Source organism: Salmo salar, chromosome 11, assembly GCF_965601325.2.
Source record: "Salmo salar chromosome 11, fSalSal1, whole genome shotgun sequence".
In the NCBI taxonomy this organism is placed as follows: domain Eukaryota; kingdom Metazoa; phylum Chordata; class Actinopteri; order Salmoniformes; family Salmonidae; genus Salmo; species Salmo salar.
The window spans coordinates 84,764,118-84,780,556 of record NC_138301.1 but is presented as its reverse complement, the minus strand read 5'-3'; the positions used below and the strand labels follow the sequence as shown (position 1 = coordinate 84,780,556).

At 45.1% G+C, this 16,439-nt stretch overlaps 1 protein-coding gene across 3 annotated transcripts in view; it reads right to left on the bottom strand.

Annotated features, from left to right (window-relative positions):
- The window catches only part of LOC106562976 (disabled homolog 2-interacting protein), a 207,830-nt gene that overhangs the window by 167,406 nt on the left and 23,985 nt on the right, over positions 1-16,439 (bottom strand). The window contains exon 1 of one of the 3 annotated variants that reach the window (XM_082958112.1): positions 838-1,482. The exons of 1 other annotated variant lie outside the window; for it this stretch is intronic. In XM_082958112.1, coding sequence (XP_082814238.1) covers positions 838-967 — 130 coding nt within the window. In that variant the 5' untranslated portion in view covers positions 968-1,482. Of the gene's footprint in view, positions 1-837; positions 1,483-16,439 lie in introns of those variants that run through there. One more of the 3 variants, XM_014128139.3, reaches the window with a different exon arrangement.

Genomic DNA, 16,439 nt, shown 5'->3' with positions numbered 1-16,439 from the left:
CATGTGTGGTTCCCACCGTGAAGCATGGAGGAGGAGGTGTGATGGTGTGGGGGTACTTTGCTGGTGACACTGTCAGTGATTTATTTAGAATTCAAGGCACACTTAACAAGCATGGCTACCACAGCATTCTGCAGCGAGTGAAGTTGGACCGCAGAGTGAAGGAAAAGCAGCCAACAGTGTTCAGCATATGTGGGAACTTCTTCAAGATTGTTGGAAAATAATTCCAGGTGAAGCTGATCAAGAGAATGACAAGAGTATGCAAAGCTGTCATCAAGGCAAAGGGTGGCTACTTTGAAGAATCTGAAATATAAAATATATTTTGATTTGTTTAACACTTTTTGGTTACTACATGATTCCATATGTGTAATTTCATAGTTTTGATGTCTTTCTTCACTATTATTCTACAGTGTAGAAAATACTAAAAATACAGAAAAATCCTTGAATGAGTAGGTGTGTCCAAACTTTTGACTGGTACTGTATGTCTTTGTTTATGTGTGTGTACAGTATGTAAATATTTATGTCTTTGTGTGTGTGTGTGTGTGTGTGTGTGTGTGTGTGTGTGTGTGTGTGTGTGTGTGTGTGTGTGTGTGTGTGTACATATCTGTCTTTGTATGTGTTTGCCTGTGAACTTTTTGTGTGTCGGAGAGTATGTGCACTTTGCCATAAAGATGTGGTGTGACCATTGTGCCTCCTCAATGACAGAGAGGAGACATCCAAGCTACCCTGTCATCTCACAGTGACAGACAGACAGACAGACAGACAGACAGGAAGAAAGCACAAAGAAACAAAGAGCGAGAGAGAGAGAGAGAGATAATGGACTGTGGTGGTCTGTGTTACCCCTGCTGGCTGCTGGTCTGGTGCGGCTGCGGGACCTGCTGCGTTGCCGTTGGAGACGAGTGCGGCCCAGAAACCTGTAGTAGTACGAGGGTCTCCCAGAACCCTTCCTGGTAATGCCTGCCCCTGCCATGGTCCTTCCAAAAACCCAGGACCAAGCCAGTGCAACTATCACACTATCCCAAGTATACTTCAATTCCACTCACTCAGTGTCCCTCTTATCAAAACGTCCCAAAACTCTTCTCCAACTTCCAAAACACACTCTAACTTCACGCCATTCACTGTACCCAAAACGTACAAAAACTCTGCTCCAACTTCCGAAATAAACTCCCTTATAAAGTTTCCCAGAGCGTCAGACACAAGAGTGTCCTGAATGCTGTGTCTCTGTATTCTGAATCACAGGAAAGCTGTTCCCATTCCCATCGCCAGCCAGGAGTGACTGGAGGAATTCTGCAGAAAGAGAAACAGAGTCCACTCCTCCTCTGTCGTTCTCTCACTCAGTCATTAAGTCAGCCACTCAGGGAGAAGCCTACTAGTTACCCTGAGAGATACTTTTACAATGCCTCTCCTCCCCTGACTTGCCAACCTGCAGGGCTGTGTGTGTTTGGGCTGCATGTCTCTCAATTCATGCCATTAAGTTAAGAGAGAACAACAGAAGAAAAGTTTGGGCTGTGGTGAAAACCTGGCTGGTATCGGCAGTAGGGTGGAATGGGGTGGAAATGCAACAGGAAGCCTTTTGATTTACATGGCTTTACATCTGTTTGTCTTTACATCTGTTTGGCTTTACATCTGGTCGGCTTTACATCTCCATTTCCTTCCTCAATCTCTTTCTTCCTCTCCATTTTTCAGTCATTATTCTATTGCATTTGGGCTCCTGAGTGGCGTTGTGGTCTAAGGCACTGCATCTCAGTGCAAGAGTTGTCACTGCTGTCCTTGGTTCGAATCCAGGCTGCATCACATCCGGCTGTGATTGGGAGTCCCATAGGGCGACGCACAATTGGCCCAGCGTTGTCCGGGGTAGGCTGTTATTGTAAATAAGAATTTATTCTTAACTGACTTGCCTGGTTAAATAGAGGTACAATATAAAATATAACATTTCCACCCTGTCTTTCCACAGACTTGGACCAAAATGAAATGATCTCTAAACCTTAACAAATTACACTACAATATGATTTATTCTGTCTAACCTCATTCCATTCCTATGCTACATTCACAATCCCAGTCCACTCCAAATGACTATAGTACCAGTCTAAACTCACAGTCCAGTCGAATCCAGTCCACACTTTAGGATAATCTCATTATCACGGGCTCGTACTTGCCCCTCTAGGCTTGCCAGTGACAACCAATGGAAAAGCAGCTCTAGACATGTCAGAGAACCAATAGGAGTGGGCTCCAAAGGTGTGGGTCAGGCAGCTGGACTAGACTGCCAGATGGACACAAAGAGGTAGAAACACACACACACTTCAGATACCCATTCATACATATTTGGACAATACACAAATGTACAATGGATCTATTTTGAGTTCTATAATAGAAGATGAGTTTCATTGTGTACGAAGACCTAGACCTTAACACCTGGTGGAGACAGCAGAGACACAAGCCCTGCCGTTACATCAAACTGATTATGTATAGGATAGTCATTACAGCATCTACAGTAAACCACAGTTGGAATCAAACTAATTTTCTATAAAGCATTGATGAAGGAAAATGTCCTTCTACCTCTCCAATAGGGCTCCTGAGTGGAGCAGCGGTCTAAGGCACTGCATCTCAGTGCTAGAGGCATCACTACAGACACCCTGGTTCAAATCCAGGCTGTATCACAATCAGCTGTGATTGGGAGTCCCATAGGGCAGTGCACAAATGGCCCATTGTCATCCGGGTTTGTCCGGTGTAGGTCATCATTGAAAATAAGAATTTGTTCTTATCTGACTTGCCTTGTTAAATAAGAAAATATATACAGTTGAAGTCTGAAGTTTACATACACCTTAACCAAGTACATTTAAACTCAGTTTTTCACAATTCCTGACATTTAATCCGAGTAAAAATTCACTGTCTTAGGTCAGTTAAGATTACCACTTTATTTTAAGAATGTGAAATGTCAGAATAATCGTGGAGAGAATTTTTTATTTCAGCTTTTATTTCTTTCATCACATTCCCAGTGGGTCAAAAGTTTACATACACTCAATTAGTATTTGGTAGCATTGCCTTTAAATTGTTTAACTTGGGTCAAACGTTTCGGGTAGCCTTCCACAAGCTTCCCACAATAAGTTGGGTGAATTTTGGCCCATTCCTCCTGACAGAGCTGGTGTAACTGAGTCAGGTTTGTAGGCCTCCTTGCTCGCATACGCTTTTTCAGTTCTGCCCACAAATGTTTTATAGGCTTGAGGTCAGGGGTTTGTGATGGCCACTCCAATACCTTGACTTTGTTGTACTTAAGCCATTTTGCCACAACTTTGGAAGTATGCTTGGGGTCATTTTCCATTTGGAAGACCCATTTGCGACCAAGCTTTAACTTCCTGACTGATGTCTTGAGATATTACTTCAATATATCCACATCGTTTTTCTTCCTCATGATGCCATCTATTTTGTGAAGTGCACCAGTCCCTCCAGCAGCGAAGCACCCCCACAACATGATGCTGCCACCCCCGTGCTTCACGGTTGGGATGGTGTTCTTCGCCTTGCAAGCGTCCCCCTTTTTCCTCCAAACATAACGATGGTCATTATGGCCAGCAGTTCTATTTTTGTTGGAGCCAGACACAAACAAACAATACCAGTGCCTCTGTGTGAGTTTATAGTATGACCGATTTTTATGCCAGCAGCCTGTAGCTGACCCAGTTCATAGTGTTAGCTAACGGGACACCTTTACTGTCGTTCCTCGGTCCTCACTGGGTTCATTGTGATGGGATAGCTAACATACTAGAGTAATATACTGCTGCTAACACACTGGGGCTAGGCTGATATACTGCTAACACACTGAGGCTACGCTGATATACTGCTAACACACTGAGGCTACACTGATATACTGCTAACACACTGGGGCTAGGCTGATATCAATCAAATGTATTTATAAAGCACATTTTACATCAGCCGATGTCACATACTGCTTCTAACACACTGGAGCTAGGCTGATATACTGCTAACACACTGGGGCTAGGCTGATATACTGCTAACACACTGGGGCTAGGCTGACATAGTGCTAACACACTGGGGCGAGGCTGATATACTGCTGCTAACACACTGGGGCTAGGCTGATATACTGCTAACACACTGGGGCTAGGCTGATATGCTGCTGCTAACACACTGGGGCTAGGCTGATATACTGTTAACACACTGGGGCTAGGCTGACATAGTGCTAACACACTGGGGCTAGGCTGATATACTGCTGCTAACACACTGGGACTAGGCTGATATACTGCTAACACACTGGGGCTAGGCTGATATACTGCTAACCCACTGAGGCTAGGCTGATATACTGCTAACACACTGGGGCTAGGCTGATATACTGCTAACACACTGGGGCTAGGCTGACATAGTGCTAACACACTGGGGCTAGGCTGATATACTGCTAACACACTGGGGCTAGGCTGATATACTGCTAACACACTGGGGCTAGGCTGATATACTGCTAACACACTGGGGATAGGCGGATATACTGCTGCTAACACAGTGTGGGATCATTGGAGCAAAAGGGTGACTTGGTGGTTTGCTATGGGCTAATTTTCCGACTGTGCATGTGTGCATGCATGCATGGATTCTCCCTTACACTCTCACAGCAAAGAGGACCTCAGTCAGCCATTGTTGATTAACACTGAATAGTGTGTGTGCGTGTGTGTCTGAATGCACACATGTGCATGTATGAGGAACTCAGTCAACCATGATCGACTAAAACTAAACAGAATGTGTGTGTATTGTGTTACTGTTTAAATACATCAAGATATTCCAGCAGCTTCTGCTCTGTGGTCTCTATTACAGGAAACAGAACCAGGCCATAGAGTGTGTTAGGGGTCACAGTCAGGGTCAGTCTCAGGGACAAGGTCACTTCCTGCTCTCAGGACCTTCCTGGGACCAACTAACACACTCCTGGGAATACTCTGACATCACTAGTGTGTGTGTGTGTGTGTGTGTGTGTGTGTGTGTGTGTGTGTGTGTGTGTGTGTGTGTGTGTGTGTGTGTGTGTGTGTGTGTGTGTGTGTGTGTGGGTGGGTGTGTGTATTTGTACAGTATCATTGGTTTTTGTGTGTATCTAATTATTGGATTGAATTCTTGTGTGTGTGTGTGTGTGTGTGTGTGTGTGTGTGTGTGTGTGTGTGTGTGTGTGTGTGTGTGTGTGTGTGTGTGTGTGTGTGTGTGTGTTAGAAGTCAGCCGAGCCGTGGCAGATAAAGAGTTAAATAAAATGATTGTTGATCTTACCTGTAGAGGAAATGGAGGAGGAGGATGAAGGGGAAAGGTCATATCCAGAGCAGAGACATGCAAAACAAACAGAGACATGGATTAGGTTGGGATGAACATTCATGTCTCCAGGGGAGAAAAAAATATTTGACACAGAGTACTACTCTATACAAAATAAACACTGTATATTCCACACTTAACATAATACACACAGTACATTGCACGTTACTCACGTACAACTGTTGACAAAACATTTGCTGAATAATAAACACAGAAAATAATAATAATAATAAACCACCCAAACACTTTTCCACAAAGAAAATTAAGGTAATTCCTCTCGCAAAGCAAACAAAAAGAGAACAATTCATTCCCATTTGAATCCTATTTTCCCTAACCCCTAAACCTTAACCCTAACACACAACCCTAACACCTAACTCTAACCCTTACCCGAAGTGTAGCCCTAAACCTAAACCATAAGCCTAAAATAGCCTTTTTCCTTGTTGGGACCGGGTTTTACTATCTTAGTTGAGCAAGTCACTCTGCATAAGAGTTTCTGCTAAATAACCAAAATGTATACGTGAAAATTAACATACCAAAGCACGCTGGGTATTATTATTGGCCTTGTTTTGGGGCGGAGCTCATTAGAATTATACTCAGCATGCTTAGCAATTGTTCATTTTTTATTTACATTTTAGTCATTTAGCAGACACTCTTATCCAGAGCAAGTTTCACTTAGAGCATTCATCCTAAAGGGAAACATCACAATTTTTCTACTTCATATTCATCATTTCCAGCATGTCCCCAACATCAACATACACAAAATGGATGTGGGCACCTCTTCAAATTAGTGGAATGTTCTATTATCGTAACTCACACCCTTAGTGGAATGTTCTATTTCAGTCACACTCGTTGCTGACAGGTGTATAAAATCGAGCACACAGCCTGCAATCTCCATAGACAAACATTGGTAGTAAAATGGCCTGTACTGAAGAGATCATAGGATGCCACCTTTCCAACAAGTCAGTTCATCAAATGTCTGCCCTGCTAGAGCTGCCCTGGTCAAATGTAAGTTCTGTTATTATGAAGTGGAAACATCTAGGAGCAACAACGGCTCAGCCGCGAAGTGGTAGGCCACATAAGCTCACAGAACAGGACTGCCGAGTGCTGAAGCGCGTAGTGTGTAAAAATCGTTTGTCCTCAGTTGCAACACTCACTACCGAGTTCCAAACTGCCACTTGAGCTTCATATGGAGTTTCATGAAATGGGTTTCCATGGCCAAGCAGCTGCACACAAGCCTAAGATCACCATGCACAATGCCAAGCGTCGGCTGGAGTGGTGTAAAGCTTGCCCCCATTGGACTCTGGAGCAGTGGAAACATGTTCTTTGGAGTGATGAATCCCGCTTCACCATCTGGCAGTCCGACGGGTAAATTTGTGTTTGCGGCTGGCAGAAAAATGCTACCTGCCCGAATGCATAGTGCCAACTGTAAAGTTTGGTGGAGGAAAAATAATGGTCTGTGGCTGTTTTTCATGGGTCGGGCTAGGGCAGTCATAACACTACAGCATAGAATGACATTCTAGACAATTCTGTGCTTCCAACTTTGTGGCAACAGTTTGGGGAAGGCCCTTTCCTGTTTCAGCATGACAATGCCCAAAAGCAAGGTCCATAAAGAAATGGTTTGTCGAGATCGTTGTGAAAGAACTTGACTGGCCTGCACTGAGCCCTGACCTCAACCCCATTGAACACCTTTGGGATGAATTGGAACGCCGACTGCGAGCCAGGCCTAATCACCCAACATCAGTGCCCGACCTCACTAATGCTCTTGTGTCTGAATGGAAGCAAGTCCCAGCAGCAATGTTCCAACATATAGTGGAAAGCCTTCACAGAAGAGTGTGTGAGGCTGTTATAGCAGCAAAGGATTTTGGAATAAGATGTTTGATGAGCAGGTGTCCACAAAATGTGAACTGCTATAAAACAATTGTTTAGAAAGGTATTTTGCATTTTGAAAATACAATTTACAGTATTTTGAAAATGCAAAATACATTGTAGTGTAATTCAGCCCTGTGTAATTCAAATGACAAAATACTCAGAAGTAATTTAAATACGTATTTCAAATACATGTAACATAAATACTGCCCGTCTCTTGTATCCCTGCTATCAGGAGAAAAACAACGAGAGCTGGATATAAGAAAGTCAAACTGACTTTTGAGTTAGACAGACGGACTGAATCTCAGGCAGCCTGTAGAAAGTGATGTGCCTAGAAGACTTGTGTGAGATTGTTATGCAGTGCGAAAGAGAGAGTGATAGAGAGAGCTAATATGATCTCTTCCTCTTTATCAATCTCCTTGCATAAGAGGGATTACGATTAAATGACAAAAAAAGCTGCCGGCTCTATCATAGGCTTACTCAATACGGCCACCACCGCTGATGTTATTAACAGTCAACATTCCCAGGAAACAGATCAGCACACTGAGTATACACAGACAACCTCTCTATGTACCCCCCTCTCTCTCTCTCTTTCTGTCTCTCTCTCTCTCTTTCTCTCTCTCTATGACCCTCTTTCTCTCTATGACCCTCCAGTGAACTGTCTGTCTGTTTGAAGGCAGGGACACAACTGCTGCAGGTTGTTTACATCAACATCTGATCAGAGTTTATGTTACAGATAGTCACACACAAACACGTTCCCGCTATCAGTGGACCCTCCTCCTCATAGTTTTGACCCAGTGGAGCAGAGACGGTCGTATTCCCCATGCTGTGAGTGAGCGGATGCCTGGCTGTAACCATGACGAGGAGGGTCTGCAAGAAAAGCCAGGAGAAAACAGGAGCTCTGGAATTCTGCCTGTCTGGGATCATGGAGCATTGTGGGAATGTTAATTAGCCCTGAGGAATGGCCTCCACAGCAGAGCCTAGGTGCTCTACAGCCATTATCGTGTTTTAAGTAGGAGTCAGATATGATGACCCTCTGACTCTAAACACTGTGATCAGTGATGGGCTGTGATATACACATAGACGCAAGCACACAAGTGCTTTCAGCGTTAGCCAATGGAAGAGATTTGAGGGCGGAAATTATTTTTTAATGGGGTGAGAAGAGACGGAGAGGGGGACAGGGTGAGGGAATGAGACGGCTGGAGTATCAGAGGGAAAGAGAACAGGAAAAGAGACAGAGAGAATAAAAGAGAGACCCCACTTCCTGCCTATAATGTCAGTCCTCGTCTGGCTCAGACAATAATGAGAGACTGAATGAAAAGCAGACACGTTGGAGACCCCCACGCCTCCCCTCTCTCTCTCGCTGTGAGTGAGTGTGTGTGTGTGTGTGTGTGTGTGTGTGTGTGTGTGTGTGTGTGTGTGTGTGTGTGTGTGTGTGGTTGAGTGGGGGTTGTTGAAAGTCATAGAGAGTGAGGAGTACTCTCCGTAACTCTTTGATGTGTGGATGGGAGACAATGTGAGCAGGCTAGCAGGCAAGAGGCGTATGGGAGCAGTTACTTTAGATCTTAGCAGAAACCAACACTTTCAAAGCACAGGAAGGCAGACAACATTTTTGTCATTTAGCCTACGCTCTTATCCAGAGCGATATTGCATTATTTACTGCATTATTTTGAATATAGCTAGGTGGGAACAACCACACATCACAGTCATAGTAAGTAGGCCTACATTTTTCCTCAATAAAGTAGCTATCAGCTAAGTCAGAGCTAGTAAGGGGGGAATTCAAGTGTGAGTGTCGGTTCACGAAAGGCATATTTTCTTTGTTTTCGTAAGATGGGCAGGGACTCTGCTGTCCTAGTTTCAAGGGGAAGCTGGTTCCACCATTGGGGTGCCAGAACAGAGAAGAGCTTAGAAATGGGCTGAGCGGGAGCTGCCCTCCCGTAGGGATGGGAGAGCCAAGAGACCAGAGGTTGCAGAACGGAGTACTGTTCACTCTATGGCTTAACAAGGTGTCAAGCTCATTGAGGAACTCTCTACAAGGGGACCTGGTGGGCGATAGACGACAAACATTTTAAGCTTGAGTGGATAAGTGACAATGACAGCATGGGATTCAAATGAGGAGATGGACAGGTGCGTGAGGGGGAAAAGAGACAATCTCCCCGTAGGAGAAAGGAGCCCCCCCTGTTGGATCCAGACACACGTGCACAGCTCTACATTGTCCTTCAGAGTTACGGAGAACTGAGGGTCATAATAAGTTTGAGGAAGCAGATTGGGAACAGACTTGAGTACCAGGCTACACTAAAACAGCTTCAATAACACTCTAGCAGATAGCATCCACTATGGACTCTCGAGCTGGGTTGAACAGAGAATCAGAGACAGTTAAAAAATGGCACACTTCAAACTTAACCTTCTCAGGTGCAGGATACATGCAGGACAAAGGAGAACAATATCTGCACACTTTTAGAGTACTATCAAAGTGTACTCAATATTTCAGGACATGGGTCTTGAATGCCAGTCTAACAGGAGTTAGCTGGTGAGATCCTCGGCGAGCAGTCGTGTTGGACCACGATGGGATTACAGAAGTTGATCAAAAGTGTATCTACACTGCCCTCAACTGGACATAAGGTAGAATTGCAGCATTAGAAATCAAGGTGAATTACTGGAACACCAAGCTTACCTCAAACCTGTTCTAGCATGGCTGTGTAGTGACTCCCGTGGTCAGATAGGAGTGGGACAGGGAGGGTCATCTCTCTCTAACCACTGTTCTTAACTCCTGTCTGCTGGAGCTATATCTTTCTCCCTGCCTTCCGTAACGCTCATCTGACCATAGTTTCTGTCAATATGACTGCCAGTAGAGGGGAGAGGAGGGGGGCGGGATGAGGCGGAGAGATGAGAAGAAAGCGAGAGAGACAGACCGACAGATATAATGAAGGAGAAATAGAGGGTGAAAGAAGATGAGTTTGTTTGTGTCTGCTCTTGAGCAAATATTTACATCAAAAGGAAAGCACGGCATTTGAGTGGATTAGAGGAATGCTTGTGAGTAGATCAAAGCCAGTTTGATCTCTCTCGCTCTCTCTGACACACACAAACACACACACACATATGCACACACACACACACACACACACACACACACACACACACACTTAGTGTTGGTAGCTTAGTGGTTAAGAGTGTCGGCCAGTAACTGAAAAGTCGATGGTTCAAATCCTTGAGCAGACTAGGTGAACAGTCTGTAGATGTGCCCTTGAGTAAAGCACTTAACCCTAGTTGCTCTGGGTAAAAGTGTCTGCTAACTGACTAAACTGTAATACACACACAATGATTACAAAGGGAAATTAAGTGAAGCAGCAGTCCAAGAGATGAGGTTTAGGAGACAGGCAGAGAGGAGATTATTGAGTTGATCACTCCAATCTACAGACTCCCACAGCACAGATGGTGGCGTCATATAACCTTGGAGTCCACACTTGATTTCTCTATTCCTCTTTCTGTCAATCTTTCCTCGCAAAACTGAGGGGTTAGGGTTTATCTTACCCATATTTCTCCCTCTATCTGCCTCTTTCTCTTTCTTACCTCTCACCCAGGGGGGTATGTTTAGTTTAGTTAGGGAGGCCCTCTCTCTCTCTCCCACAGGGGTATGTTTAGTTTAGCTAGGGAGGCCCTCTCTCTCTCTCCCACAGGGGGGGGGTATGTTTAGTTTAGCTAGGGAGGCCCTCTCTCTCTCCCCCCCAGGGGTATGTTTAGTTTAGCTAGGGAGGCCCTCTCTCTCTCCCCCCCAGGGGTATGTTTAGTTTAGCTAGGGAGGCCCTCTCTCTCTCTCCCCCAGGGGTATGTTTAGTTTAGCTAGGGAGGCCCTCTCTCCCCCCCCCCCAGGGGTATGTTTAGTTTAGCTAGGGAGGCCCTCTCTCTCTCCCCCCCAGGGGTATGTTTAGTTTAGCTAGGGAGGCCCTCTCTCTCTCCCCCCCAGGGGTATGTTTAGTTTAGCTAGGGAGGCCCTCTCTCTCTCCCCCCCAGGGGTATGTTTAGTTTAGCTAGGGAGGCCCTCTCCCTCCCCCCCAGGGGTATGTTTAGTTTAGCTAGGGAGGCCCTCTCCCTCCCCCCCAGGGGTATGTTTAGTTTAGCTAGGGAGGCCCTCTCTCTCTCCCCCCCAGGGGTATGTTTAGTTTAGCTAGGGAGGCCCTCTCCCTCCCCCCCAGGGGTATGTTTAGTTTAGCTAGGGAGGCCCTCTCCCTCCCCCCCCAGGGGTATGTTTAGTTTAGCTAGGGAGGCCCTCTCCCTCCCCCCCAGGGGTATGTTTAGTTTAGTTAGGGAGGCCCTCTCTCTCTCTCTGACTCTCACAGAACTCTCTAACTGTTCCTGTGGTTTTCTAAACATCCCCCCAACTTGGAATGGACAGCACAATACGACTGCATTACATAACCTTCAGAACTCCATACGCACACCAATACTCATACAAGGAGTAGTGGAATACCAAATGCTGTTTGTCGTTAGCATAGCTGTCTGAGTTTTAGTGTGTACTTGCAAAGTTGCCCACATCTTACTAAAACTATACTTCACACTAAAAAGTATATTCCCTTTCTTTGCCACTAGGTGGCTTTACTAGAGGAGGCATGCTGAGCACATCTCTTCTGCGATGCCAAGCACACACAGTGTGTTTTGTCTGTGTGTGTGTGTGTGTGTGTGTGTGTGTGTGTGTGTGTGTGTGTGTGTGCGTGCGTGCGTGCGTGCGTGCGTGCGTGCATGCGCGCGTATATACGTACATGTGTGCGAGTACAAGCACACGTACACACGGATGAGTCTGATAGTGTGTAGGTGTGAGAGCCTCTGGGTGTGCGTGCGTGTGTGTGTGTTATGACAGTGGCCTTTTCACCTCCATCATAACAACGTTAGCGGTCTGTGTGCTGCTGGGAGCAGGGTCATGGGATGGGTAAATGTAGTGTTCCTGTTAAGGCACAGGAGAGTAATGGGACTAGAGCATCAGGCTGCCTGTCTCACACTGCTCCCATTCATTGGAAATATAACATGTGGTACACGAACGCATGCACACGCATAGGGCTGGCACATTTACCGTATAACCGTGTAACCGACGGTTATCGTAAAAAAAAAAAAAACTGTGTAAACGCACACAAACGCACACACAACTGAATATACAGTAGCAAATTATACACACAGCATGATGCCTTGATATACTGAAAGGGCCCTTAACTGAGTCGTGATTCATCAACAGTCAGTCAAGCGGCCAGTGTGTGTGTGTGTGTGCGTGTGCTCGTGAGTGCGGAGTTATAATTAGCACTACTCAGAGACCTTTTGGCTGGTGAAAAGGAGTCGTGAGGTAGTTAGTGAGGGACAAGTGGTGACGGCACAGAGTCAAGGCCAGTAAATAGGGAGAGATGGAGAAAGAGAGAAAATGAAGGAGGGTTGTGGTAAGATTGGGCCTTTTGACAAACACATGCAAAAACATCTACTGCCAAGATAGACTGTACACTGGGGACTCAATCAGCGAGTGTTAGTTGGTGTCAAAAGCATTCTCTCTCTCTCTCTCTCTCTCTCTCTCTCTCTCTCTCTCTCTCTCTCTCTCTCTCTCTCTCTCTCTCTCTCTCTCTCTCTCTCTCTCTCTCTCTCTCTCTCTCTCTCTCTCTCTCTCTCTCTCTCTCTCTCTCTCTCTCTCTCTCTCTCTCTCTCTCTCTCTCTCTCTCTCTCTCTCCTCTCTCTCTCTCTCTCACCCTCCCAGCATCAGTCATTCTTCTCTTGAGAGGACAACAGTAAACCAAGGCTTATAGAACAGTAGAACAGAGGGATAGGATCTCTCTCTCTCTCTCTCTCTCAGCAGTATTTCTTATTAATTAAACATGCTATGCCTATCCCATACATACTTAAACGTGCTTTACGTAACAAATTCCCTGAGATGCAACTTAGATACAAGTCCCGGCGGGAGTTCGGTGGGATGTAATATTGCAGAGAGTAAGGTAACCCTACAAACTCGTATATGAGGAGATACAGTTCCTTGACAAGTAACTTTTGAACAGCTGTCATGTAGCCTGGCCTGTGATGGATCTGAATGAACTGAGAGATGAGGAACAGAGAGCACGTCTTTAAAGGACAATACAGAGCGGGAGAGAATGCGTGGCCTGAAAGCTGATAGAGGGCTTGACCTCGAGAACAATTTCAATCTGAGTCTCGGACGTGTGTATGCGCACGTGTGCGTGTGCACAGAAGCAGAGAGGTGATCAGAGGTGCCTCTGGAGCCTTCAAGCTCTCAGCATACAGTGAGGGGAAAAAAGTATTTGATCCCCTGCTGATTTTGTACGTTTGCCCACTGACAAAGAAATGATTAGTCTATAATTTTAATGGTAGGTTTATTTGAACAGTGAGAGACAGAATAACAACAAAAAAATCCAGAAAAACGCATGTCAAAAATGTTATAAATGATTTTCATTTTAATGAGGGAAATACGTATTTGACCCCTCTGCAAAACATGACTTAGTACTTGGTGGCAAAACCCTTGTTGGCAATCACAGAGGTCAGACGTTTCTTGTAGTTGGCCACCAGGTTTGCACACATCTCAGGAGGGATTTTGTCCCACTCCTCTTTGCAGATCTTCTCCAAGTCATTAAGGTTTCGAGGCTGACGTTTGACAACTCAAACCTTTAGCTCCCTCCACAGATTTTCTATGGGATTAAGGTCTGGAGACTGGCTAGGCCACTCCAGGACCTTGATGTGCTTCTTCTTGAGCCACTCCTTTGTTAGCCTTGGTCGTGTGTTTTGGGTCATTGTCATGCTGGAATACCCATCCACGGCCCATTTTCAATGCCCTGGCTGAGGGAAGGAGGTTCTCACCCAAGATTTGACGGTACATGGCCCCGTCCATCGTCCCTTTGATGCGGTGAAGTTGTCCTGTCCCCTTAGCAGAAAAACACCCCCAAAGCATAATGTTTCCACCTCCATGTTTGACGGTGGGGATGGTGTTCTTGGGGTCATAGGAAGCATTCCTCCTCCTCCAAACATGGCGAGTTGAGTTGATGCTAAGGAGCTCCATTTTGGTCTCATCTGACCACAACACTTTCAGCCAGTTGTCCTCTGAATCATTCAGATGTTCATTGACAAACTTCAGACGGGCATGTATATGTGCTTTCTTGAGCAGGGGGACCTTGCGGGCACTGCAGGATTTCAGTCCTTCACGGCGTAGTGTGTTACCAATTGTTTTCTTGGTGACTATGGTCCCAGCTGCCTTGAGATCATTGACAAGATCCTCCCGTGTAGTTCTGGGCTGATTCCTCACTGTTCCATGATCATTGCAACTCCACCTGGTGAGATCTTGCATGGAGCCCCAGGCCGAGGGAGATTGACAGTTCTTTTGTGTTTCTTCCATTTGTGAATAATCGCACCAACTGTTGTCACCTTCTCATCAAGCTGCTTGGCGATGGTCTTGTAGCCCATTCCAGCCTTGTGTAGGTCTACAATCTTGTCCCTGACATTCTTGGAGAACTCTTTGGTCTTGGCCATGGTGGAGAGTTTGGAATCTGATTGATTGATTGCTTCTGTGGACAGGTGTCTTTTATACAGGTAACAAGCTGAGATTAGGAGCACTCCCTTTAAGAGTGTGCTCCTAATCTCAGCTCATTACCTGTATAAAAGACACCTGGGAGCCAGAAATCTTTCTGATTGAGAGGGGGTCAAATACTTATTTCCCTCATTAAAATGCAAATCAATTTATAACATTTTTGACATGAGTTTTTCTGGATTTTTTTTGTTGTTATTCTGTCTCTCACTGTTAAAATACACCTACTTTTAAAATTATAGACTGATCATTTCTTTGTCAGTGGGCAAACGTACAAAATCAGCAGGGGATCAAATACTTTTTTCCCTCACTGTAGGTCTTGAAACAAAACACATTTAAAATGACGTTCCCTCAACGTTCCCCCAAACTTCACCGGCCCATCTGAACGCCAACACAGACACCTCCCACTCCTGTCCCATATCGCAGCTAGACTGGAAAAGGGTTCAAGTGAATTTGACGGTAGCTTACAGGCAGCTCGGTGACAACTACAATTCTGTATTTCAAATTACAGTACACCTACTGTAATATGAATATGATATCAAACATGAACTGGGCAATGACACACAGTACAATACTGTGAAATGTACAGTATGATAATGTAAAAAAGTAAATGCTATTGCAATGGGAATGCATGAACGAATGGGTGAGTGAAATTCATAGGATTTTACAGGATTTTACTGTAATTTAAAGGGATTGGTGCAAGCAGGTTGCCTTCTAGGTAAAGTGTTTACACATTAAGGCATATTAATGAATAGTTGGTGTTTCAAATCACTTACACTTCTAGAGACCTTAAGAAAGGCTTCCAACCTGGCAAAAACTACAGGGCAAAACAGAGCAAAAAGACATGGCAAAATGATCATCCATTTAAGGTTAAGACAAGCTGCTACTCCAATCTTTCCCCTATTCATTTCACATTTCACAGGGCTCTATAACCACATATGAGTTTAATTGGTACAGCATTCTCACTCGCGGTTGCAAACAAATATAGCCTCTTATAAGGCATTCCTCAAAATATGTTAACGAGCCAGAAACAACAATCGGCACCCACTTGTGGTCAAAAGTGTTTTTGCGCTCCGAAGATATAGTACAGTACTCTATTCTGTGGTGTGGAATTACAGTACCATTCGCAATACAGCAATTTTCCCACAACGCACCATCATTTACAGTATGCCGTACCACGTTTCAGATTTTATTTTACTGTTCATAATACCTAAAATGACCATAGAAATGACAGTTTACCATTACAATGTAGGAATTCACTTAGGTACTTCTCCAGAGTGCTCTGGGGGTGTGAGGGAGGCAGGGACAGACCATGTACTGTGTACTATGCCCTTCAGGTAAAACCAGACTGTGAGGAGAACCTATAATGTGCCCTCCAGGTAGAACCAGGCTCCTTGGGCCATGTGCATCGACAACTCTTATTACAGAGCCCAGCAACAGCAGATTAAATAGGTCACACACAGAATTAGATTCACAGTGCCATTATGGGACAGAGGGTTAGGTAGAGTTGTTCCCATACTGCTGCTACAGTACCTCTCCAGTCTTCTCAGAGGGTAGTGAAACACAGTGAACAAAAGGCTGAGGACAGGAAGTGAGTTATTGGCTTGGACAATAGCCAGGTGTTGGGTCAGGTTGGCCCAAAATGTCGGAAGGAGGAGAGGTGAGGTAGGTTAGCACTGGTATTCTCCCTACCTCCCTCATGTGAAAGCCAAACAGTCTAAAACTACGGACAGC